Consider the following 18207-nt stretch of genomic DNA (forward strand, 5'->3'; position numbering starts at 1 on the left):
TTTAAAGTTTATAAGATACATACAATTATATAATTGATATTGATATAATTATACTATTGATTTATATTTACATATTACATTATATGAGATTATACTATATCATATTCAACTAGTACTACTTAAATTAATATTTCTCCCTTACCTATCAAATGGTTATCAAGAGTGGGCAAAACATTAAAACAAAATTTTTTTTACACTCCCACCAGCAGTGTATGAAATTCCTGGTTGTTTTAGATTCTCATCAATATTTAATGCTGTCAATCTTTTAAATTGTAACCACCTATATAGTATATCATGTGGCTTTAGTCTGCATTTCCTAAGTCACTATTATCAGTGAGCACTTAAGCTTATTTGCCCTACGCACATCTTCCTTTGTGAAATGTCTTTTTGAGTCTTTGGCCCTTTTTTATATGAGTTGTTTGTAGGAGTGGTTTATATATTCTGAATACAAATCCTTTGTCAGATATAGGCATTGCAAATATTTTATTTCAGTCAGTTACTTACCTATTTATTTTTAATGACACCTTTGTTGGGATATGTTTACAAATTTTATGCATGGAAAATTTTTATTTAGAAAAAATTTTGAAATATATTTGACATTTAACATTGGGTAAATTTAAGGTGTATAACACGTTGATTTGATACATTTCTATGTTTTAATATGATCGCCATAGTAGCAATTAGCACCTCTATCACATTAGATAATTATTTCTTTTGAGTGGTGGGAATAACTTATTAGAACTTACTAGTCTCTTAGCAAGTCTGATGATTATAATACAATATGGTTGTCTACATGTGGACAAAACATTTTCAATAAAGATGAAACTGACAGGATGACATCTATTCCATTTCCTTCTTTTATGTTACCTGAGATCCTAAAATATGTGTTTCTAGAGATTTGAACAATCATATTAAGTATTCTAGAGCTAGAAAGGTCTTCATCAGTCATCTAGTCCAACCTCCTGAGCCAAATGAGGAAACTGAGGTAAGGGGCCCAAGGTCACGAAGCAGAGACCACACAGCACGGCCACCAGAAAGCAAATCAAAGCGAGATATTTAAAGACCCACTACACATAAACACAACTCCAACCATGCAAGCCCACATCACGTAATTTCTTTGGAATATGCTCGTGATAAGGATCACATTTCCATTTCCCTCTATGTTTTTCCAACAAAAGCTCATGATACAATTTGTACAGCCCCTGGTAACCTTTACTGGGGAAAATTTTGGGAAAAAAAAAAAAAAAGGACCATGTTTCAAAGGCACCAGATCTGATAAGGGGGCAGAAATATTTACTCCATTATTTCAAGAGGCAGGTTCTTTGTTGCTCAGACGCTTCCTGTTTTAAAAATAGCTCTCCACCACTGTTCCAGAACTAGAATGTCCTTTCAAATGAAATTGGCTTTGAAGATGTGATTTCATTTACTTGGAGCAAGTTTGCAGAAAATCAATCATCCTTTTGCAAAATGCTGCTCAGACCAGGTATCCGGGACCTTTGGGTTCTGGTCCAACTGCAGCCAGAGCTGGGTTGCTGGACCGTGAAGGGGGTTGGGAACCAGCTGCCACAGGTGGGAGCCGTCCTAAGGGGACAGAGACTTTCAAGCACCCGGGCAGTAAATCAATGACGCTGCAAAATCACAGGTTGCCACTCATCTGAAAGATGAGACTGGTGGAGGGAGGGTGTTACTCTTAATTTTGTTAGGTGTGATAATAGCCTGGCAGTACGTGAGAAGGTCTCACATGTCTTGGCCATGTGCACTTGACCGTGGAAGGGTGAAGTGACGTCATCACTGAATTGCTTTAAAGCACGTTCGCGGAGAGAAGGAAAGGAAGAAGGGGATGGATGGGTGAAGCGAAGGTGGCAAAATTCGGAGGACAGTGACGCCGGGCGATGGGTATTTGGGGGTTTATTGTACTCTTCTTGCTGCTATTATGCTTGGAGATTTTTCACGATACATTTTTTCAAACTCGATACTCTGTTTTTCAGGAAAGGGTGTGAATGTTCTCTGCCAAGGAAGAGGCTGAGAGAACCCATGGGAGTGTAAATGGATTGGTGGATTTGAGGCTGGTTATTTACACAGCAGGTGTGTGCGTGTGTGCGTGTGTGTCTGGGGAAAAGGAAACAGGATTTAAAACTGTCTGCGGGGGGGACTTTAACACCCCACTTACACCAATAGACACATCATCCAAACAGAAAATTAATAAGGAAACACAGCCTTAAATGACACATTAGACTGGATGGATTTAATTGATATCTATAGGACATTCCATCCGAAAGCAGCTGAATACACTTTCTTCTCAAGTGCACAAGGAACATTCGCCAGGATAGATCACATCTTGGACCACAAATCAAGCCTTGGTAAATTTAAGAAAACTGAAATCATATCAAGCATCTTTTCCAATCACAACACTATGAGATTAGAAATCAATTACAGGAAAAAAAAAAACTGTAAAAAACACAAGCACATGGCGGTTAAACAATATGCTACTAAACAGCCAATGGAACGCTGAAGAAATCAAAGAGGAAATAAAAAAATACCCAGAGACAAATGAAAACGAAAACATGGCGATACAAAACTTACAGGACACAGCAAAAGCAGTTCTAAGAGGGAATTTTATAGCAATACAATCTCACCTCCAGCAACAAGAAAACTCTCAAATAAACAACCTAACCTTACACCTAAAGCAACTAGAGAAAGAAGAACAAACAAAACCTAAAGTTAGTAGAAGGAAATCATAAAGATCAGAGCAGAAATGCATAGATGAAGAAAACAATAGCAAAGATCAATGAAACTAAAAGCTGGTTCTTTGAGAAGATAAACAAAATTGATAAAACTGGCTGGTAACTTTTTTTGAGGGGGGGTTCTGGGATGCTCTAAAAATCAGATAAAAAAGTCGTGGATACCCTCTGCCCCCCCCAAAAAAGAAAGATTCACAAATGTGCATTCAGGGGTTCACAGATGCCCGAAAGCCCATCTCATCCCCTTGGATGAGAGCTCTTAATTCAATGCATGGTCTTCCATTTCTAAGACACAAAGAGACAATTTCTGTACCTTTTCTAGGTACAATGGCTATGTAAGGAAGCAGCAGGCAACAAGAAATACATCTTTTAAAGATCAGCAAAACGCTGAGCTACAGCCACTGGCTGGCTTTGGGGCTCTGGGCAAATGACTGCAGACAGTGAGCCTCAGTTTTCCCATCAGGAAAATGGGCTAACACCACACCCTCCTCACCTACAAGGTTGTTCTGAGGTAGAACAAAATAACAGAGGTTGAATGCTCTGAAAACCGGGAGGTTTTCACCAAATATAGAGTGTGGGTCACATGCTCAAATGGGGACCTGTGACCACCTCGGTGAGAGGTGATGTGGTCAGTGCCTTCCCCAAAGGGATATAATTGTAGGGGTACGCAGCATGGGGCTTTCGGATTTATTCTGATGGTTCCACTGCAGGAAGAAAGAGCCTTAGGGATCACCTCCAGCCACGTTCCCGGAGCCGCTAGCTCTTCTAGAGAGGATTAGGGGCACGTCAGAGGCTAGGAAGCCCACAGGCCTCGGCACCAGGCACCAGGTCCCAGACCCACGCCACGGCAGAGAGGCAAGGCCCTTCCACGGGCACCGAGGAAGCCCACCCACTCCAGGACCTCAGAAAGACTACCAAGGGCTTGGGTTGTCCTGGTCGATCTCTACATTCCCCTAAATCTGTCGTAAACACCAGTTTATGGTTTACTTTCAATCTCACAGAGTATCGGTCTGATGCAAGACTGTGAAACTACATACCTGGGTCTGAAAAACTGTCTTTCGAAAGCAATCTATCCTCAGGTAATGCAGGTCAACATCAATGGTGATGAATCCTATTGATGACATGGACTCCATACGATGTGATGAGAAGGGCGTTTCACCCCTGAGGTCCTCCCCAAACCCGTCACCCCAGGCTAACCATGAGAAAAACATGGACAGATCTCAACGGGGGACAACATACAAGACAGCTGACCACTCCTCAAAACTGTCAAGGTCATCGAAACCAAGGAAAGTCTGAGAAACTCAGTCCAGAGGCACCTAAGGAGACACGACCACCAAATGCCATGTGAGATCCTGGGACAGAAAAAGGGTATTAGGGAAAAAACTGAGGAGATATGAATCAGGTGTGGACTTTAGTTAATAATCATATCTCAATATGGGGTTCCTTCAATAACAAATGTACCAGCCTGAGGTAAGATGTTAAAAAGAGAGGAAATCGTGAAGGGTTTATGGGAACTCTTTGTATTATCTTTGTGATTTCTCTGCACATCTAAAACTGGTCTAAAAAAATTAAGTTTATTAAAATGCAAAAACAAGCAAGTAAGTGCCTCTGTCAGAATGATTCCCTGGCTGGGATAAAGCATTTGGGGTAGGTAGGGGGCTGTCAACAGCCCTGCCCTAGCTGGGGAAGGAAGGGGAGAAGGTAAGACTGGGACCCAGAGACCCAGAACACACATTGAAAAGGAATTTTTCAAGAGAAGGGTTTCTAGGTATCAGAGCCACAGATACCTAGAAACAGGGCCTGTGCGTGCCCTGCCGTTTCCAGTAAAGGCTCCTTCTGATGTGGAACATTCTGGGCCTCTTTAAGTCCTGGCAACTGGGGACTTCCCTGGTGGCACAGTGCTTCAGAATATGCCCAGTGCAGGGGACACGGGTGCAAGCCCTGGTCCGGGAAGATCCCACATGCCATGGAGCAACTAAGCCCGTGCACCACAACTACTGAGCCTGCGCTCTAGAGCCCCCGAGCCACAACTACTGAGCCCATGCGCCACAACTACTGAAGCCCGTGTGCCTAGAGCCCGTGCTCTGCAACAAGAGAAGCCCCTGCAATGAAAGGCCCGGGCACCACAATGCAGAGTAGCCCCCGCTGGCCGCAACTATAGAAAGCCCGCGTGCAGCAAAGAAGACCCAACGCAACCAAAAGTAAATAAATAAAATATAAATAATTAAGTCCCGGCAATGGTGTCTCACCCCCTTCCTGCATGGTTTTAAGGTCAGAGGTTCAGGCCACTCAGACTCACAAGTTTTGATCATCTTTACCCAAGGGAAGTTGGCCGGGGCTGTCTCGTCTCCCTGGGGACGTGAGAAGCAAAGCAGGGGGCAAATCTGCAATATCCTCATCAACTCCTGAGGTCGTCCCAACAGTTAAGTCCAAGCTTCTGGAAGGTTCTAGGGGAATTCAGCTGCATCCCGGTGGAAAGCTCTCCCCGCGTGCTGACTCTGTGGAGACCACCCTGCCGGCCTCACCCCTCGTGCAGACCAGACGAGGCCCCAGTGAACTGTATGCAGGAATCTCGTTTCAAACTGCACTGCTGGGACAAAGGGCCACCTGCCCCAGTCGCAGTGAGGTCACAGCCCACCATTTCAGAAGCACGCTGCATCCCGAGGGACAGGGTGACCCTTGAAAACTTCCAAAACTGGCTTTCTCTGCTCAAACACTTAGGATTTAACCGGGAACGTTCGACCTGGTCTTCCACCTCTGCCTGGTCTGCCTCATGTGACATCACGTGTGAACGTTAATGCAAGGAAAACAACGTTTAAGTGGAAAAGAGAGAGGAAAAAAAAGAATTCTAGTGTTTTGTATTAAAATATTTTATATTAATCATTCAAACTTAAATTTTATACAATGAATGCATACATCACCGGGGTGTCTGTCTCAGAGGGAGGTCGGGGAGGCGACGGGGTGGGGTGCGCCCCGCACGCTGGTACTTGCCCAGCTGTGAGCAGGGGATGAAAGGCAGGAGACAGGCGCTTTCCTCTGCTCGTCCTGCTGGTTCCAGGAGGGAGACGGGGATGTCACAGCGAAGAGATGGATCCTTGGGCGTCTCCTCGGGCCTCCTGCACTGGGATGAGCTGTGTTTCCGTGCCCTGGGTGAGCCACCCAGAGCCCGAGGCCCTCCGACCAGCGAGCCCTTGACATAACAGTGGCTGCGACATGTCACAACGTGAAGCGGGGACCGCCGAGACCGAGTGTGCGTCTATCTATAGGGACTTCCGAGGCCTCGCCTGTGGCAAGCCTGGCCCGCGGCCGTGCTGCCGGCGGGCGCGAGCACGGGGCCCGCGCCTAGGCGGTGGGCATGTCAGCCTTGCTGAGCGCGATGGCCAGCTCGAGGTCCTCCTGCTCCTGCCGCCGCAGCCGCGCCAGCCTCTCCTGCTCCGCCTTCTCGCTCTCCCGCTTGGCCCACGCCAGCTGCTGCTCCTCATTGCCAAACTGTGAAGGAAAAACGGAGGGTGGGTTACACGGCCCCGGCGCTGGCTGCCTGCTTGCTGGGGCGGGGAGGGGTGGGGGCGTGCTGCTGGGCGAGGAGGCGGAGGCCTGTCGGGGGTGGACGGGTGGGTGCGGGGAAACGCAGTGCTGGGGTGTGTGCGGGAAGGTGCCCGGTGTGCAGGTGAAGACCAGGAAACGCCGGAAGCCCTTGTCTTGGTTGGGGAGGGGGAGGGGACGCGCACGCCCCAGTCCTGCCCCCCAGTCTGGAAGGGGTCAATGCACTGAGACACAGGGCTGAGTCTGACCTTAACTGCCACCAGACAAACCAGCCGTCCCGTCCCTGCAGGGACCTGAAGCAGGCGGAAGCCAGGCATGATATCGGGGACACTGAGAGACTTCCAGGGACTCCCCCCCACAGCACGCCCGCGGGGCCTCTTCTCGGGGGATGGCAGGGGCGTCTCTGGAAGCAGCTGGGGAGCAGAGTCAGCGGAACCCCAAGGAGCTGGGACAGCAAACCCCACGGAGCCTGGGCCTCGACGGGCCTTGATGCCCGGGTAAGAGGCGCTGGGGCTGGAGAGTTCCGGTTCAAACAGATCTCTGAGTCTCAAACGCGTAAAGGGGCCTTGAGGCCAAGCAAGATGATGAGGTCCTGAAACGCAGCATCTCTGTCTCAGCCACAGTCCCAGGAGCTCTGGGAGACGCTCAGAGCCGCCTTGTACTTGGACGTTTACAGGAGCCCTGGCATTTACACCGCCATCTGGTCCAGGAGTTTTTTATTCTTGGGGTCCTTTTCCGAAAGGTTCAACTTTTTAAAGAATCATTTTTTAAAACAAGGGAAGAAATTGTTTTGATCCTGAGATGGGTGAATTCAAACCATTCGGGGTACCTTAGCTCTATGGAAAGAAAAGCAAAGCCAGACCTCACACGCTTTTCCCCTGGTGGGGGTCCCCAACCCCCCGAGGCCCCCAGTTGCTGTACTCTGCCTCCAGTTGAGAGGCCTCCAGCACCACTGGCCCCGAGCAGAGCTGCAGCCCATTCGGACCCCTGGCCTGCCTGGATCAGCGTCTCTCTTCCGTGCACTGACTCTGGCTGGCTCTCTGCTAAGCACTGGATGACACACCAAAGGTAAAGAGGGGCCTGGCGCCACTCGGGAACAAACAGACCTACAGACAATCCCAACCTGAGAGAGGCTCTTGTGGAGGCCCCGGCAGACCCACCAGGAGCCCCGCGGAAGGAACAGAGACAGGAATTCATGGCTACTTCTTCACACACACACATGTGGTCTGAGTGGCAACCCAGGAGGTGGGCTGACAGCTGAGAACACTGAGGCCTGGGGGTGGAGGTGCAGGTGGCTGCAGAGCCTGGGCCCTCGGGACTCTGGACCTCCTCCCTGGTTCGGGGGGCAGTGGGGATGGCAGTGGTCAGCTGTAACTGCAGAGTTGAGGGCACAGGACAGGCCCTGGAGGTCTGGGCACCATCCCCAGTGAGGTGCCAGCTCTTGGGTGCCAAGTGCTCAAACTTGGTGCTGCCAGAAGAGCACAGGGTGGAAGGGGCCGGACCTCGAGGGGCTTACAGGCCCCAGAAGGGAGCTAAGAGTCTCCTGAGGAGGCTCCCTGGGCAAGCGAACGGGGCGATGGGGTTGGCAGCTTCTCAATGTTTCATGACCTGACAGCCAGTGTGCGGGTGAGGCAGGGCCAGACAGCGGGGACTGGGGCAGGGAAGGGCTGGGTGGGGGGAGGCTGCTTTGGAGCTGGATGTGGCCCCGAGGAGAAGGAGGAAGCAGGACAGCCCGGGAGGCCTCTCTCCACCTGCCTGGGGAGTCAGACAGGGGCAGGTGAGGGTCAGCACGAAGAGGGGCTGTCCCCGGGAACAAAGGCTGGTCCTTGTTTTCTAGAGAAACTGCCCAGAAAAATGCTCAGAGGGCTGATGGGTCTCCAAGTTGGACTCCTGAAAGCCAGTCCCCGCCCCTCGTGTTTCCACCACTGGTCACAGATAATCGCCCTCCCCCCTCCACCGCCCCACCGTATTCTTTGGGGAATTTTTCAACACCTCTTCAGGAGAAAAACAAGGAAAAAACAACAAATGCTGATGGGAATGACTGCGGTGCTGCTGACAGCATCGGGAGGGGACAGCTGGGCTGACAGGGGCCTCGCCCTTGCCAGCTCAGAGGAGGGGGCGGGTAGGGGCCAACAAGTAATGACCGGGGTGGTCCACACCAAAGCTGAAAACCAAGGCCCGGAGGGGTCAAGGGATTGGCTGAGGTCACGTGGCCAGGGACGGGCAGGCTGGGCCCACGCCACGGTGCCTGCTCAGCCCGGGTGCCTCCTGCTCAAGGAGTCTGTGTGTTCACAGTAAACGTGCTGACAGGAACGTTCTAGATGCCTTCAGAGTGGACTGGTTTGAGGCCAGCTTAGGATCCAGGATGGAGACTTGCAGCAGGCACGTGGTCTGCTTGCACTTGAGGAGCACAACGGGCTGTGATGTCTGAGGGATACTGGAGGAAGGGGCTTCTCTGTGGCTCCCTCTGTGTCTCGGAGCAGCAGAAAATCCTTCCCCCGGCCCTGGTGGAGATACCTTGACGGGGCCGCGCTCTTGTCCTCTGACCTGGATGCGTTACACGCCGGCGCGAATCTGGACCGCCTGAGGGTGCAGGAGCTGCTCGGTAAACGGCAAGCTCCGATTTCTGCTTCACTCTTGTGCCGTCGAGGAACCGAGACCTGGCTGGGCACGAGCATTCTGCTCTTCTGAGATACCTCCCGCGCCGGGGCCTGACGGACTCTAAGCGGTTTGTTTTCGGCGGCCTCTCCACAGAAATCCGAGGTTCAGAGGCCTCTGAAGAGGCACGTGAAGCACCGGCACCCTTCCTCCCCAGGGATCGACATGTGCACCCGTCTGCCATCACTACGCGTGGGGACACTTCTAGCCACGTCCCATTAACTCGCTTACCCTGCTATCGCAAGGACAGCAGGATAATGCATGTGGGATCCGCGGCATGTGGGATCTTCCCAGACCGGGGCACGAACCCGTGTCCCCTGCATCGGCAGGCGGACCCTCAACCACCGCGCCACCAGGGAAGCATCCGACTCGTTTGACGACGCAAAGCGTGACTGATCCCGTCTGATATTTGCTCTGCTCTTAATGCAGACTTCCCAAAAGAAAGCGCTGTTTTGCTCACCTCTAAATACTACTTCCTAGTAAACACGTTCACCTAAGACAGAAAGGCTTGTTTTAAAAGAAATACCAGAGAGAGTTCCTGTGAGCCGCTACAAGCACAAGTAACCCACTGATGGAAACTGGGGGCTTATGAATGAGAGGGTTCCAGAGTGGCAGAGCTGGGGTGCCAAGGGGGGCGGGATTGAGTACACTTGTAACACTGGCATCCCTGAACTCCAACACGGACCAAGCTGCTTTTGCACGCGTAACAACATGTCCTGATGGCACGCTTAGAACATCCAATCTGAACGAGGCACGCTGCCAGGCTGCTGGGCAGTTAGAGACCTCTCTGCATTTACTCAGGGAAGCTGAAGCACACAAACCAGAGGAACCGACTTTGGCCTCGAGTTGGCATGTATCTTTGAGGTCCAGTGAACACAGAAACCACCGGCCAATGGACTGAGCCCCCGGACGCCATGAAAACGCAAGGACATCCTGAGTCCCTGGAGGTGGGACACTTTTGACCATGTTTTGGACCATGGTATGACTGAGGGGACAAACCAAACCAATTAGGTGTCCTGCCTCCCATGCATCCCATCCCATTAGAGTGGGCTGGATCTCCCAGTCAGGTGATTTCCCCTGGAAAGACTGGGGCGTCTGAAGCGGGAAAGGTGATTTTAAACGTAAAACAGCAGGGCTGCAAACTGGGCAGAATCCAATTCCTCACCTGCAGTTGAGGGTGATTAAATCCCAGGGGTGTTTTAAAATCGATGTTAACAACTGTGCTGGAATGACCAGAAATGATGTGTCAAATGATAACTTGAAATCTTAGGGTTTAAAAAAAAAAAATTTTCCAAAAACCAGCTGGGGGTGGGGGGGGTGGGCACAGGAAATAGAACTGTGCATTTCAGAGAGAGAACAGTCATTTCTTCCAATTGCCATTCAAATCCACTTACCCTTCCGCCCTACCCTAGAGTACCTGAGTCATGCGTGAATAGCTCTATTTTTTTTCATCAGTGTTTCAGTTTTTCCATTGAAAAATAAAGGCAGTGCTATCTAAGAAACTGTAGATAAAGCGGGTTTTGTTTCTGGCTTTTATTAACAATGTTGCCACTTGTATATATATCCACACTGTGCCCTGGCCGTCAGCACAACCCCGCTAACTGCAGTCATAAAATATTTACAGGTCGCCAAGAGCCAGGAATGTGTCGGCGTCTTGGGCGATTTCAATAAGCCACGACAGCTGTGCGCGAGGTGGATCTGAAAGGAACTGGGTGTTCACTGGGCACTGATATGGCAGAGCGTGCTTTAAGACGGATATTCTAGGAGTGGAAGCATCTATAAACAACACAGCTCACAACGAACGAGGAAACTGCAAAATCGAGGGAAGAAAACCTTTTAAAAAACACAGGTGCGCAACAGACAGTGAAACTGATTCTGGGAAGACAACGTCTGAAGCTCTCTGAGAACAAGATCTCTGGGTACTGATGAGGGTACTGAAAACACTCTAATGTGACAGCGTTTTACAATCTGGAATCTTTTTTCACACCAAGACACAAAACCAGACCTTCAAAATCCCTGGATTAGCTTCGAAAAAGGCACTTAACTCTGCTAATGGCTTTCTGAGTTTGGGGGGTTTTTCCCTGCAAAAGGAAGGGGATTCAGAGTGGCTGTTCTAGGTTGCATTTCAGTTTTCATTGTAGCTGGTAACTGAAATAAAAGTTTTAAAAAATCAAATTTGCTTTCCCTTCATGTGATCCGGCTGGGTCCTTCAATTCGCACTTGCTGCCCAAAATGCACTGGGTGGGACCATCAGAACTCCCCCACAAAGACTTTTTTGAGGACAGCAAGACCCGAATGTAACTTTAGCAGTCTTGTTTTCGTACTTCAGAAGCGTCTGATGTCGTGGCTTCCAAAAAAATCAATGAACACAACAGGCTCTGGGCAACAGAACTAATACAAAGAGTCTACCGTGAAGGACAGAAAAACAGGCATACTGGGCCACCCTGCTGGAAGAAAACGTGCCCTTATCACAGAGTATCCAAACCAGAGCTCTTTTTTTTTTATTGAGAAACCGTTTTTCTTACAGAAAGCAGCAGTACAGAATAAATAACACGGGTGATGGTGTGAGGTACCGGGAGACTTGAGCCAGGAGGAGGTTTGCCATTCGAAAGAGACAAAGAAGAAATAACCCCAAAGAAGCTGCAAGCGTAGGGAGGGGAGGGAATGGCGCGGAGGCGGAGAACTTAACTTACAGAGGTGAAGTCTGCAAAGCCCAAGGAGGAGGCTTTAGAAGGTTTAGCTGAAGAGGAGGGAGCAAATGGATCTTTTCCACTAAACGGGTCCCCAAACCCCTTTTTATTTTGGAACGGGTCACTGCTGTCAGCCCCGAGTGGCTGGAATGGATCGGGGGGCTCGGGAAAGTCTGCAGAACCAAGCTGGCTTACGGGTGTACTTTTACCTGGAAAGTTTAGGAGAAGAAAAAAAAAAAAAAAAAAAGGAGAAAAAAAAGAAATACAAGTTACTGACCACAGACAGAACAGAGTCCTGACTGAAGAGCCGGGCACCAGCTCCCTGGGAAACTCTATCCCTCTTTGGAAAGAGCTGGAATGCCGCTCATGGGACGGACCCCGGGGAATCTGCGTGGATCTTGGCTTTCCTCTCCATTTATCCCGGAGGCTTAATGGTTTGTGGGCGTTACAAGAAAACCACTTCAGATGACCCCCTCCCCTCCCCTCCCACCGCAGCTAAAATTTACATCATCTTTAAAGAGCTCACATGCAGGCGTGTTTCAAAGTGATTCATTTTAGCATGGCAACACATTTACTATCGCACTGAGTTTTTAAAAAGTCACGGCTGAGCAGAAAAATACACTGCAAGCGTCCAACAATTAAAAAAAAAGGGGGTGGAGATTACTTGCAACTAAACAGGGCGATTAGTTTCACAATGTGGTGTGTGCAGAGTTAGCCGTGTTAGTCGTGAGGGTCCGGAGGCAGCTCACCAGACAAACCCACTCTGCCGTCCTGGGTTTAAATTCGTTTCCAGCTCCCGCTTCTGTCCCTTTGGCTCCAAGGGGCAGGCTTTGGGCCTTTCTGGGCTCTTGCCAAGAGGGTGGCTCTGGGATGCCCCGGTCCCGGCAAGGCAGATCTCCACGGGGACGCGGGAGAGAGGTGTTTAGAATTGGAGGGAAATGAGGTTGTGAGGCCATGCTTCGGGGGTATGGCCTGAGGACAGGTGGCTTCTCCCAACAAATCCTGCCAATATGTCAGAACAATCCGCTAGGAGCCTGAACCTTCTCCAGGCCTGCTTGGCAAGAGGGGGCGGGGGGCCCACGTGATGAGCCTCAGGGATCTGCCTGTTTTGCAGGCCAGGTTCCTGCCTGATGCCACTCATTTGCCCAACAGCTGCCCAGGGTACTGGGGTAACCCAGGGGGTGAGACGTTCAATCTGGCAGCTCTGTGTCCAAGCCCGGGCTAGAGGCTCGAGGATACTTAACACGATTCTGATTTGTTAACTGAGCTGCCTATGTTTACTCTTGCAATTTCAAAGTAATGCGCAAAAAGAACCCAAAAGCCGAGGGTCACATTCCACAGAAGACCCTGGACATCCAGCTGCACGTCCAGAGAATGCCCCTGGCCCTGAGCTACAGCTGACCCCTGTAGCACCTGAGCCCAGGACACCTGCCTTCTTCACCCTGCTCGCCTCCGCCACCCCACCTGCCCGCACGTCCATGTCCGTGCCCAGCTCCAAAACCACCCTCTCTGACGCTGCTTCCCAGGCCACATTTCTGACGGCCTCAAGGTGTCCCTAACGACTCCTGCCTCTGTCACCCTTAGTTCTGAGACCCAGATGAGGACAAACCCCTCAGCCCCAGCTGGCCTCAGTTTCCTGTCTGGGAAGTGGGAACGAAGAGGTAGGGGTCAGACTGGGTGACTGGTGCACGGCGTGCTCCTCGGGGCTGCACGGGGCTGCGCCCCACTCCAGGCCACTCAGCATCCGGCACCGCAGTGCCTGCGCAAGTGGGGCTCAGTGTGTGTGGGGCCTGTGAGAGCCTGGCCTGAGGCCCCCCCTGGACACGCAAGTTTATTTACTTGTCACTCGACGCAGCAGCTGGGTGGCCGTAAGGTACAAATGCCACCCTGTCTCTGTCAGCTTCACCCATGCATGAGAAATTCGAGTTACCAGTGACGTGGTCCCGCCTGGGAGAGCCCACGGAGAAGAGATGGGCGCCGAGCCCACCAGAAGCACTGGTTAAAATCCCCACACCCCATCCCACCTGAATCGGGACTTCTGGGTGGGCGGGGGATGCCAGTGCATGGATGCCCCCACCGACAGCTGGAACACAGAGGCCCCAAGCTGCCCCCTCCCGTCAGAGCTGCTGCTGGTTTCTTTTCGCTTGTTCAAGGAAACCGAGAGTCTTAACTTCCCGAGGCTTGCCCAGGACTCTGAGACACATGCAGCCCTGCACCCAGCCCTCTGTTGCTTCCTGCGGTCAGAGCGGAGCACCTCTATGCCCTTGCCTGTGGCCTAATGGGGCCCCTTTGCTGACCCCTGGCCTTTGCAGGTTCTCACTGTCACGAGCAGCACCCCCACGCACGTGTGTTTATTTATAGGAAACGTTTCTGGAGGTGGAGCTGTGGGTCAGAAGGTGTGCCCACTGCAGCCTGACCTTCCCTGTCACACTGCCTGTCCCAGGCTCCGACAGGATGCACCCCGACCAAGAAGGGAGGGTGGAGAGGAGGCTGTAGGCTGGGACATCGGTCAACCTCTCCCTGTGGCCACGAATCAGTTCAGTCAGCCCTGAGGCCCAATAAGCCAGGTGAGCCACCGACAAAGCCCCGGGGTGGGGGGCCCTTCCCCAGAAGGGCGGTGCCAAGTCCCGCGGCACAGCAGGAATTAGGGCCTCTCTCCCCCAGGGTAACTGCTTCTCAGGGTGAAGTCCTGGGGCTGATCCCCACGACCCATCTTCTGTGCAGGCTGAGTTCTCTACCTCTGGTCCCTTCTCTCCTATTTGTGACAGAGCCACAGACTTCAGGCGGCCCACCCCACCCAGCACCAAATGCCCCTCCCTGAGACGTTCTCCCTGCTGTCGGCTATCCTGCCTCCTCCTCTCCCTCCTGGACCTCAGCCCCTAGGCTTCAGAGAGCAGGGCGATCTGGGTGCTGGCTTTGAAGAAATGCCTCCCCCAAGGCCACCTTACACAACCAGGCTACTCCCTGGTCCAAGGGTCGAGCCGATGGGTGAGCCAAGGCCTCCCAGGCCCAGCACCACAGTGACCGGAGAGCGCTACCGTGTTGCCGCGGACCCCTTCCCCTCTCTTCAGAGGCGAGCGTGCAGCTCTGGCGGGAGGGGTCGGGCAAGACCTGCCCCGCAGCGTGTCAACTCCAGGCTGCGCAGCTGCGAGCAGTGGGCAGCCAGGCGGAGCCCAGGGGCACCCTGGGCAGGAGGGAGGGTGGGCGTGAGGCAGGGTGCTCTGGTCCACATGGCCGCACCACCACCTCAGGCAAGTGGTCCTCACCTCTCCCGGGTCCCTGGGAATCACCCCTGCGACAGCCACTGGCTGCTCACCCTCTCAGCTTCTCACCCCATGGGCCGTCCGCACCCAGCAAGGTGGCCTTTTAACGCAGAGCTGACCCGACACTGCCGAGCTCTCCCCGCTGCTCTGGGAATACACACCCCAGCCTCGGCCATCCTGCCCCTGCCCAGCGCAGCCCTCTGCGCTTGCTGCTGCCCAGGCTGGAACGCTCTTCCTCGTGTGGGTGCCGCACACACAGAGGCCGCCCTCCCCACTTCTGGCTCAGACACCTCTGCAGCCCTCGTCACGCTCCGTCGTTATTATGTCACTTGCTGTATATTTTCTCTCTTTCCCAACAGAACGTGAGCTCCACGAGGGTGAGGGCCCTGCTGTCCTCAGCTGTGTCCCCGCTGCCTAGGGCAGGGCCCGCTGCTTAGACCCCTCTGCTGAACGGAGCTTTATAACGTGCAAGCTCCACCGCGCCCGGCCCTGCCCTGGGGCCCCGCATCCGCTGTGGCGAATCCAGAAGGCCCTACAGCCCACACGGAACCCTTCCCAACATCACCCCCCAACCGCCCTCCAGGGCCTGAGCGGCACCTCCCTTCCCCCCCAGGACCCCCCAACCCTGGGCTTCTTTTCAGACAGCCCCTCTGCCCAGATGGCACCTCCACCTCAAACGCCTGTGACCCGCTGTCTCCCCATGCCTGTGTTCAGCCCTCCCAGCTCGGCCCTGGGCAGGGAGTGGGGTGTGGGCCCCTGGAAGACGGTGCAAAGCACGGCCACCACCCCACTCAGCCTTGCTCTCTCAGCCTCAGTTTCCTTATCCATGAAATGGGGTTGTGATGGGCTGAATTGGTTCCCCTCGCAACACCCCCCAATTCACTATGTTCAGGTCCTCTCGCCCAGTACCTCGGAATGTGACTGTCTTTGGACACGGGATCTTTGCAGAAGTAATTAAATTAGAATGAGGTCCTATGAGTGGGCCCTAATCCAATAGGACTGGTGATCTTGGAAGCAGAGGAGAGTCGGACACAGACATGCACAGAGCGGAGACCCCGGGAAGACACGGGGGGGGGGAGGACGCTGTCTACAAGCCAAGCAGAGAGGCCTCAGGAGAAACCAACCCTACCTACACCTTGACCTCGGACTTGCAGCCTCCAAATCTGTGAGACGATCAGTTTCGGCTGTCTAAGCCACCCAGTCTGTGGTATTTGTTACGGCGGCCCTAGCACACTCTCACAGGGTAATAGAGCACCGGCTGTGCACGGCTGCCGGAGCCGGGCTCGGCCTGGGATGGGCTGCCTGCTTTCGTAAATCAAGCGTTACTGGTCTGCCAATGCCAGGCCAGGCCGGCGCAGCTCCAATCCCTAGAGGTCAGGACAGCTTGCCCCTATGGGCCCCACTAGGAAACCGAGGACCCCCGACTGCAGCTCTCTGCTCTAACAGAGCCACTCGTATGTCCCGTGCGCAGCGTGGTGGGCACGTGCAGCCCCTGGGCAACAGTGTCCTCCCCTTGAACTGCTGAGTTGTGTGCACTGGCCGCCACCATCCTGCTTCCTTGGTCCCCCCAGGCAGCCTCCTTCCGCAGGGTGGAGTAGCACCACGCCCCAGGTGTGCTCCACACCCACCAGAGTCCCCCTGCAGGGCGCACCAAGATGCAGACCCCGCCTCGCTCTCCAAACCCCAAGCCGCGGCATCACTGGGGCTTGATCGTGGACGGACAGACATGTTCCCGAGTGAACTATGCTCGGGGGGGGGGGGGGCCTGAAACACCTGCAGCCTTCTCTGGGCCCACGGTGACGGGTCCTCACCTGCGAACTGAGTCGGTACAATGTGTGCCTCTGGCAGGGGCACCCTGGGAGACGCGGTCCTGAGGGGTGGCGACACTGAGGGAAGGGACACTGACCTCAGCGGGCACAGTCCCTGCAGCCTGGCCACCGCGGCCTCCTTCCCATAGCAACTAGCGACTTCCACCATGCTGACCGCCCTGCACTGTCCAGCCCGGCCAGTCTCCCCCAGCCCTGACACAGCCTTTCCCTTCCCCTGGAAGACCCTTCTCCAGGGCTCACTCCACCCCTGCAGGCTTCCCCACTGCCCTGTCTACCTCCCGTGCACCAACCTGTCTTGGTCTCCAGCACACCTGAGGGTCAGCTCCACGTAGGTGGGGCTCAGCACACTGCAGGTGCCAGTAATACCAGCCCCCTCTTCTTGGTGGGGGTCCTCATGGGCGGGATGCCACCACCCAGGCTCCACGGGGCCATCCTGAGGGGCCTGAGGCCTTTGGGGGAACCTCACTGATGAGCCAGGAAGGGATACAGGCATCTGGCTTCCCTCCTTTGCAAGAAAGGGCGACAAGTATTCATCGGTGCACTCTTAGGCTAATGTTTTTAAAATCAGAAACTAAAAGAATGGACCAAATAGCAAAATCCAAATCCAAGAAAAAGTAAGAGTTGCCAGGGACAGGCTGAAAAGCCCAGGGCCCAGAGCAGCCTCTGGTTCCAGCAGCAAGTCCAGGGTGGACGGCTGCTTGACTTCCTGGAGCACTTCTTGCAGGAGTTGCTCACAAAGGGCAGACATCTGAGCCGGGATAAGTGGGTCAGTCGACCCCAGCCAGGCCCTGAGAGCGACCACAACAGTCCAGATGTTCAAATAAATACATCATTGCCCACTTGTGCGCTCTTCTTTTTTTTCCTTTTTCAATTAAGAAGACCTTCCTCCCCTGCTTTGGGGGATTTTTTTTTTTTTTAATCAGTTTTTGGTGGGGGGTGGGGGGCAGTTAAGAATCCAGCCAGCTAGAATGTCAAGTTGAGGTTTCCGACAAGCAAAGAGATGATCGGGGAGATGAGAACTGGCAATCACGTCAAGCACAGCCCGGGACTGGTTTTGCTCTGCTGCCGAAACCGTTGTTATTTAGAAATCATGACTGTGTTAATATGAAACCAGGGCACATCAACTGCTCCTGTTTTCGGGGGCGTGAGGGGGAGAAAATCAAACGGTTTTTTCTCGGTTATCTGTTTTTGTGCTCAGGCACAGAGGCTGAATTATTGGACCTGGCACGTGCGAAATCGGTGGCATCCCCGGATCGGCCTGACACGATGCTCGCGAACATAGGCTTTTTACAAAGAAACCCTCGCCCTGATTGCCCTTGGTCCAAACTTCCCACTCTGCGCCCCCGTTTATTTTTAGCAGCTGCGCTTTTAAAACATTCTGGGGCTAGTTCCTGCTTTTATGTAACCACTTCTGCTAACCCTTAATTGTTTTGGTTTTTTTCCGATTTTCTGAGGTGTTGCTCATCTCAAACGGAACAAAGTA

General features: G+C 52.8%; 1 protein-coding gene across 14 annotated transcripts in view; it reads right to left on the reverse strand.

Annotated features, from left to right (window-relative positions):
- Positions 1-5659: 5659 nt before the first annotated feature.
- Positions 5660-18207, reverse strand: part of EPS15L1 (epidermal growth factor receptor pathway substrate 15 like 1) — a 101023-nt gene continuing 88475 nt past the window's right edge. For 9 of the 14 annotated variants that reach the window (XM_082652586.1, XM_082652585.1, XM_082652584.1 and 6 more), the window contains 2 exons: positions 11636-11841; positions 5660-6230 (listed from right to left, as the gene is read on the reverse strand). In XM_082652586.1, the coding sequence (XP_082508712.1) occupies positions 6084-6230; positions 11636-11841 (353 nt within the window). In that variant the 3' untranslated portion in view covers positions 5660-6083. Of the gene's footprint in view, positions 6231-11635; positions 11842-12381; positions 12635-18207 lie in introns of those variants that run through there. The other 5 variants (XM_082652579.1, XM_082652577.1, XR_014296602.1 and 2 more) reach the window with 4 other exon arrangements.

This window comes from Grampus griseus (genome assembly GCF_964374135.1).
Source record: "Grampus griseus genome assembly, chromosome: 3".
Classification (NCBI taxonomy): Eukaryota; Metazoa; Chordata; class Mammalia; order Artiodactyla; family Delphinidae; genus Grampus; species Grampus griseus.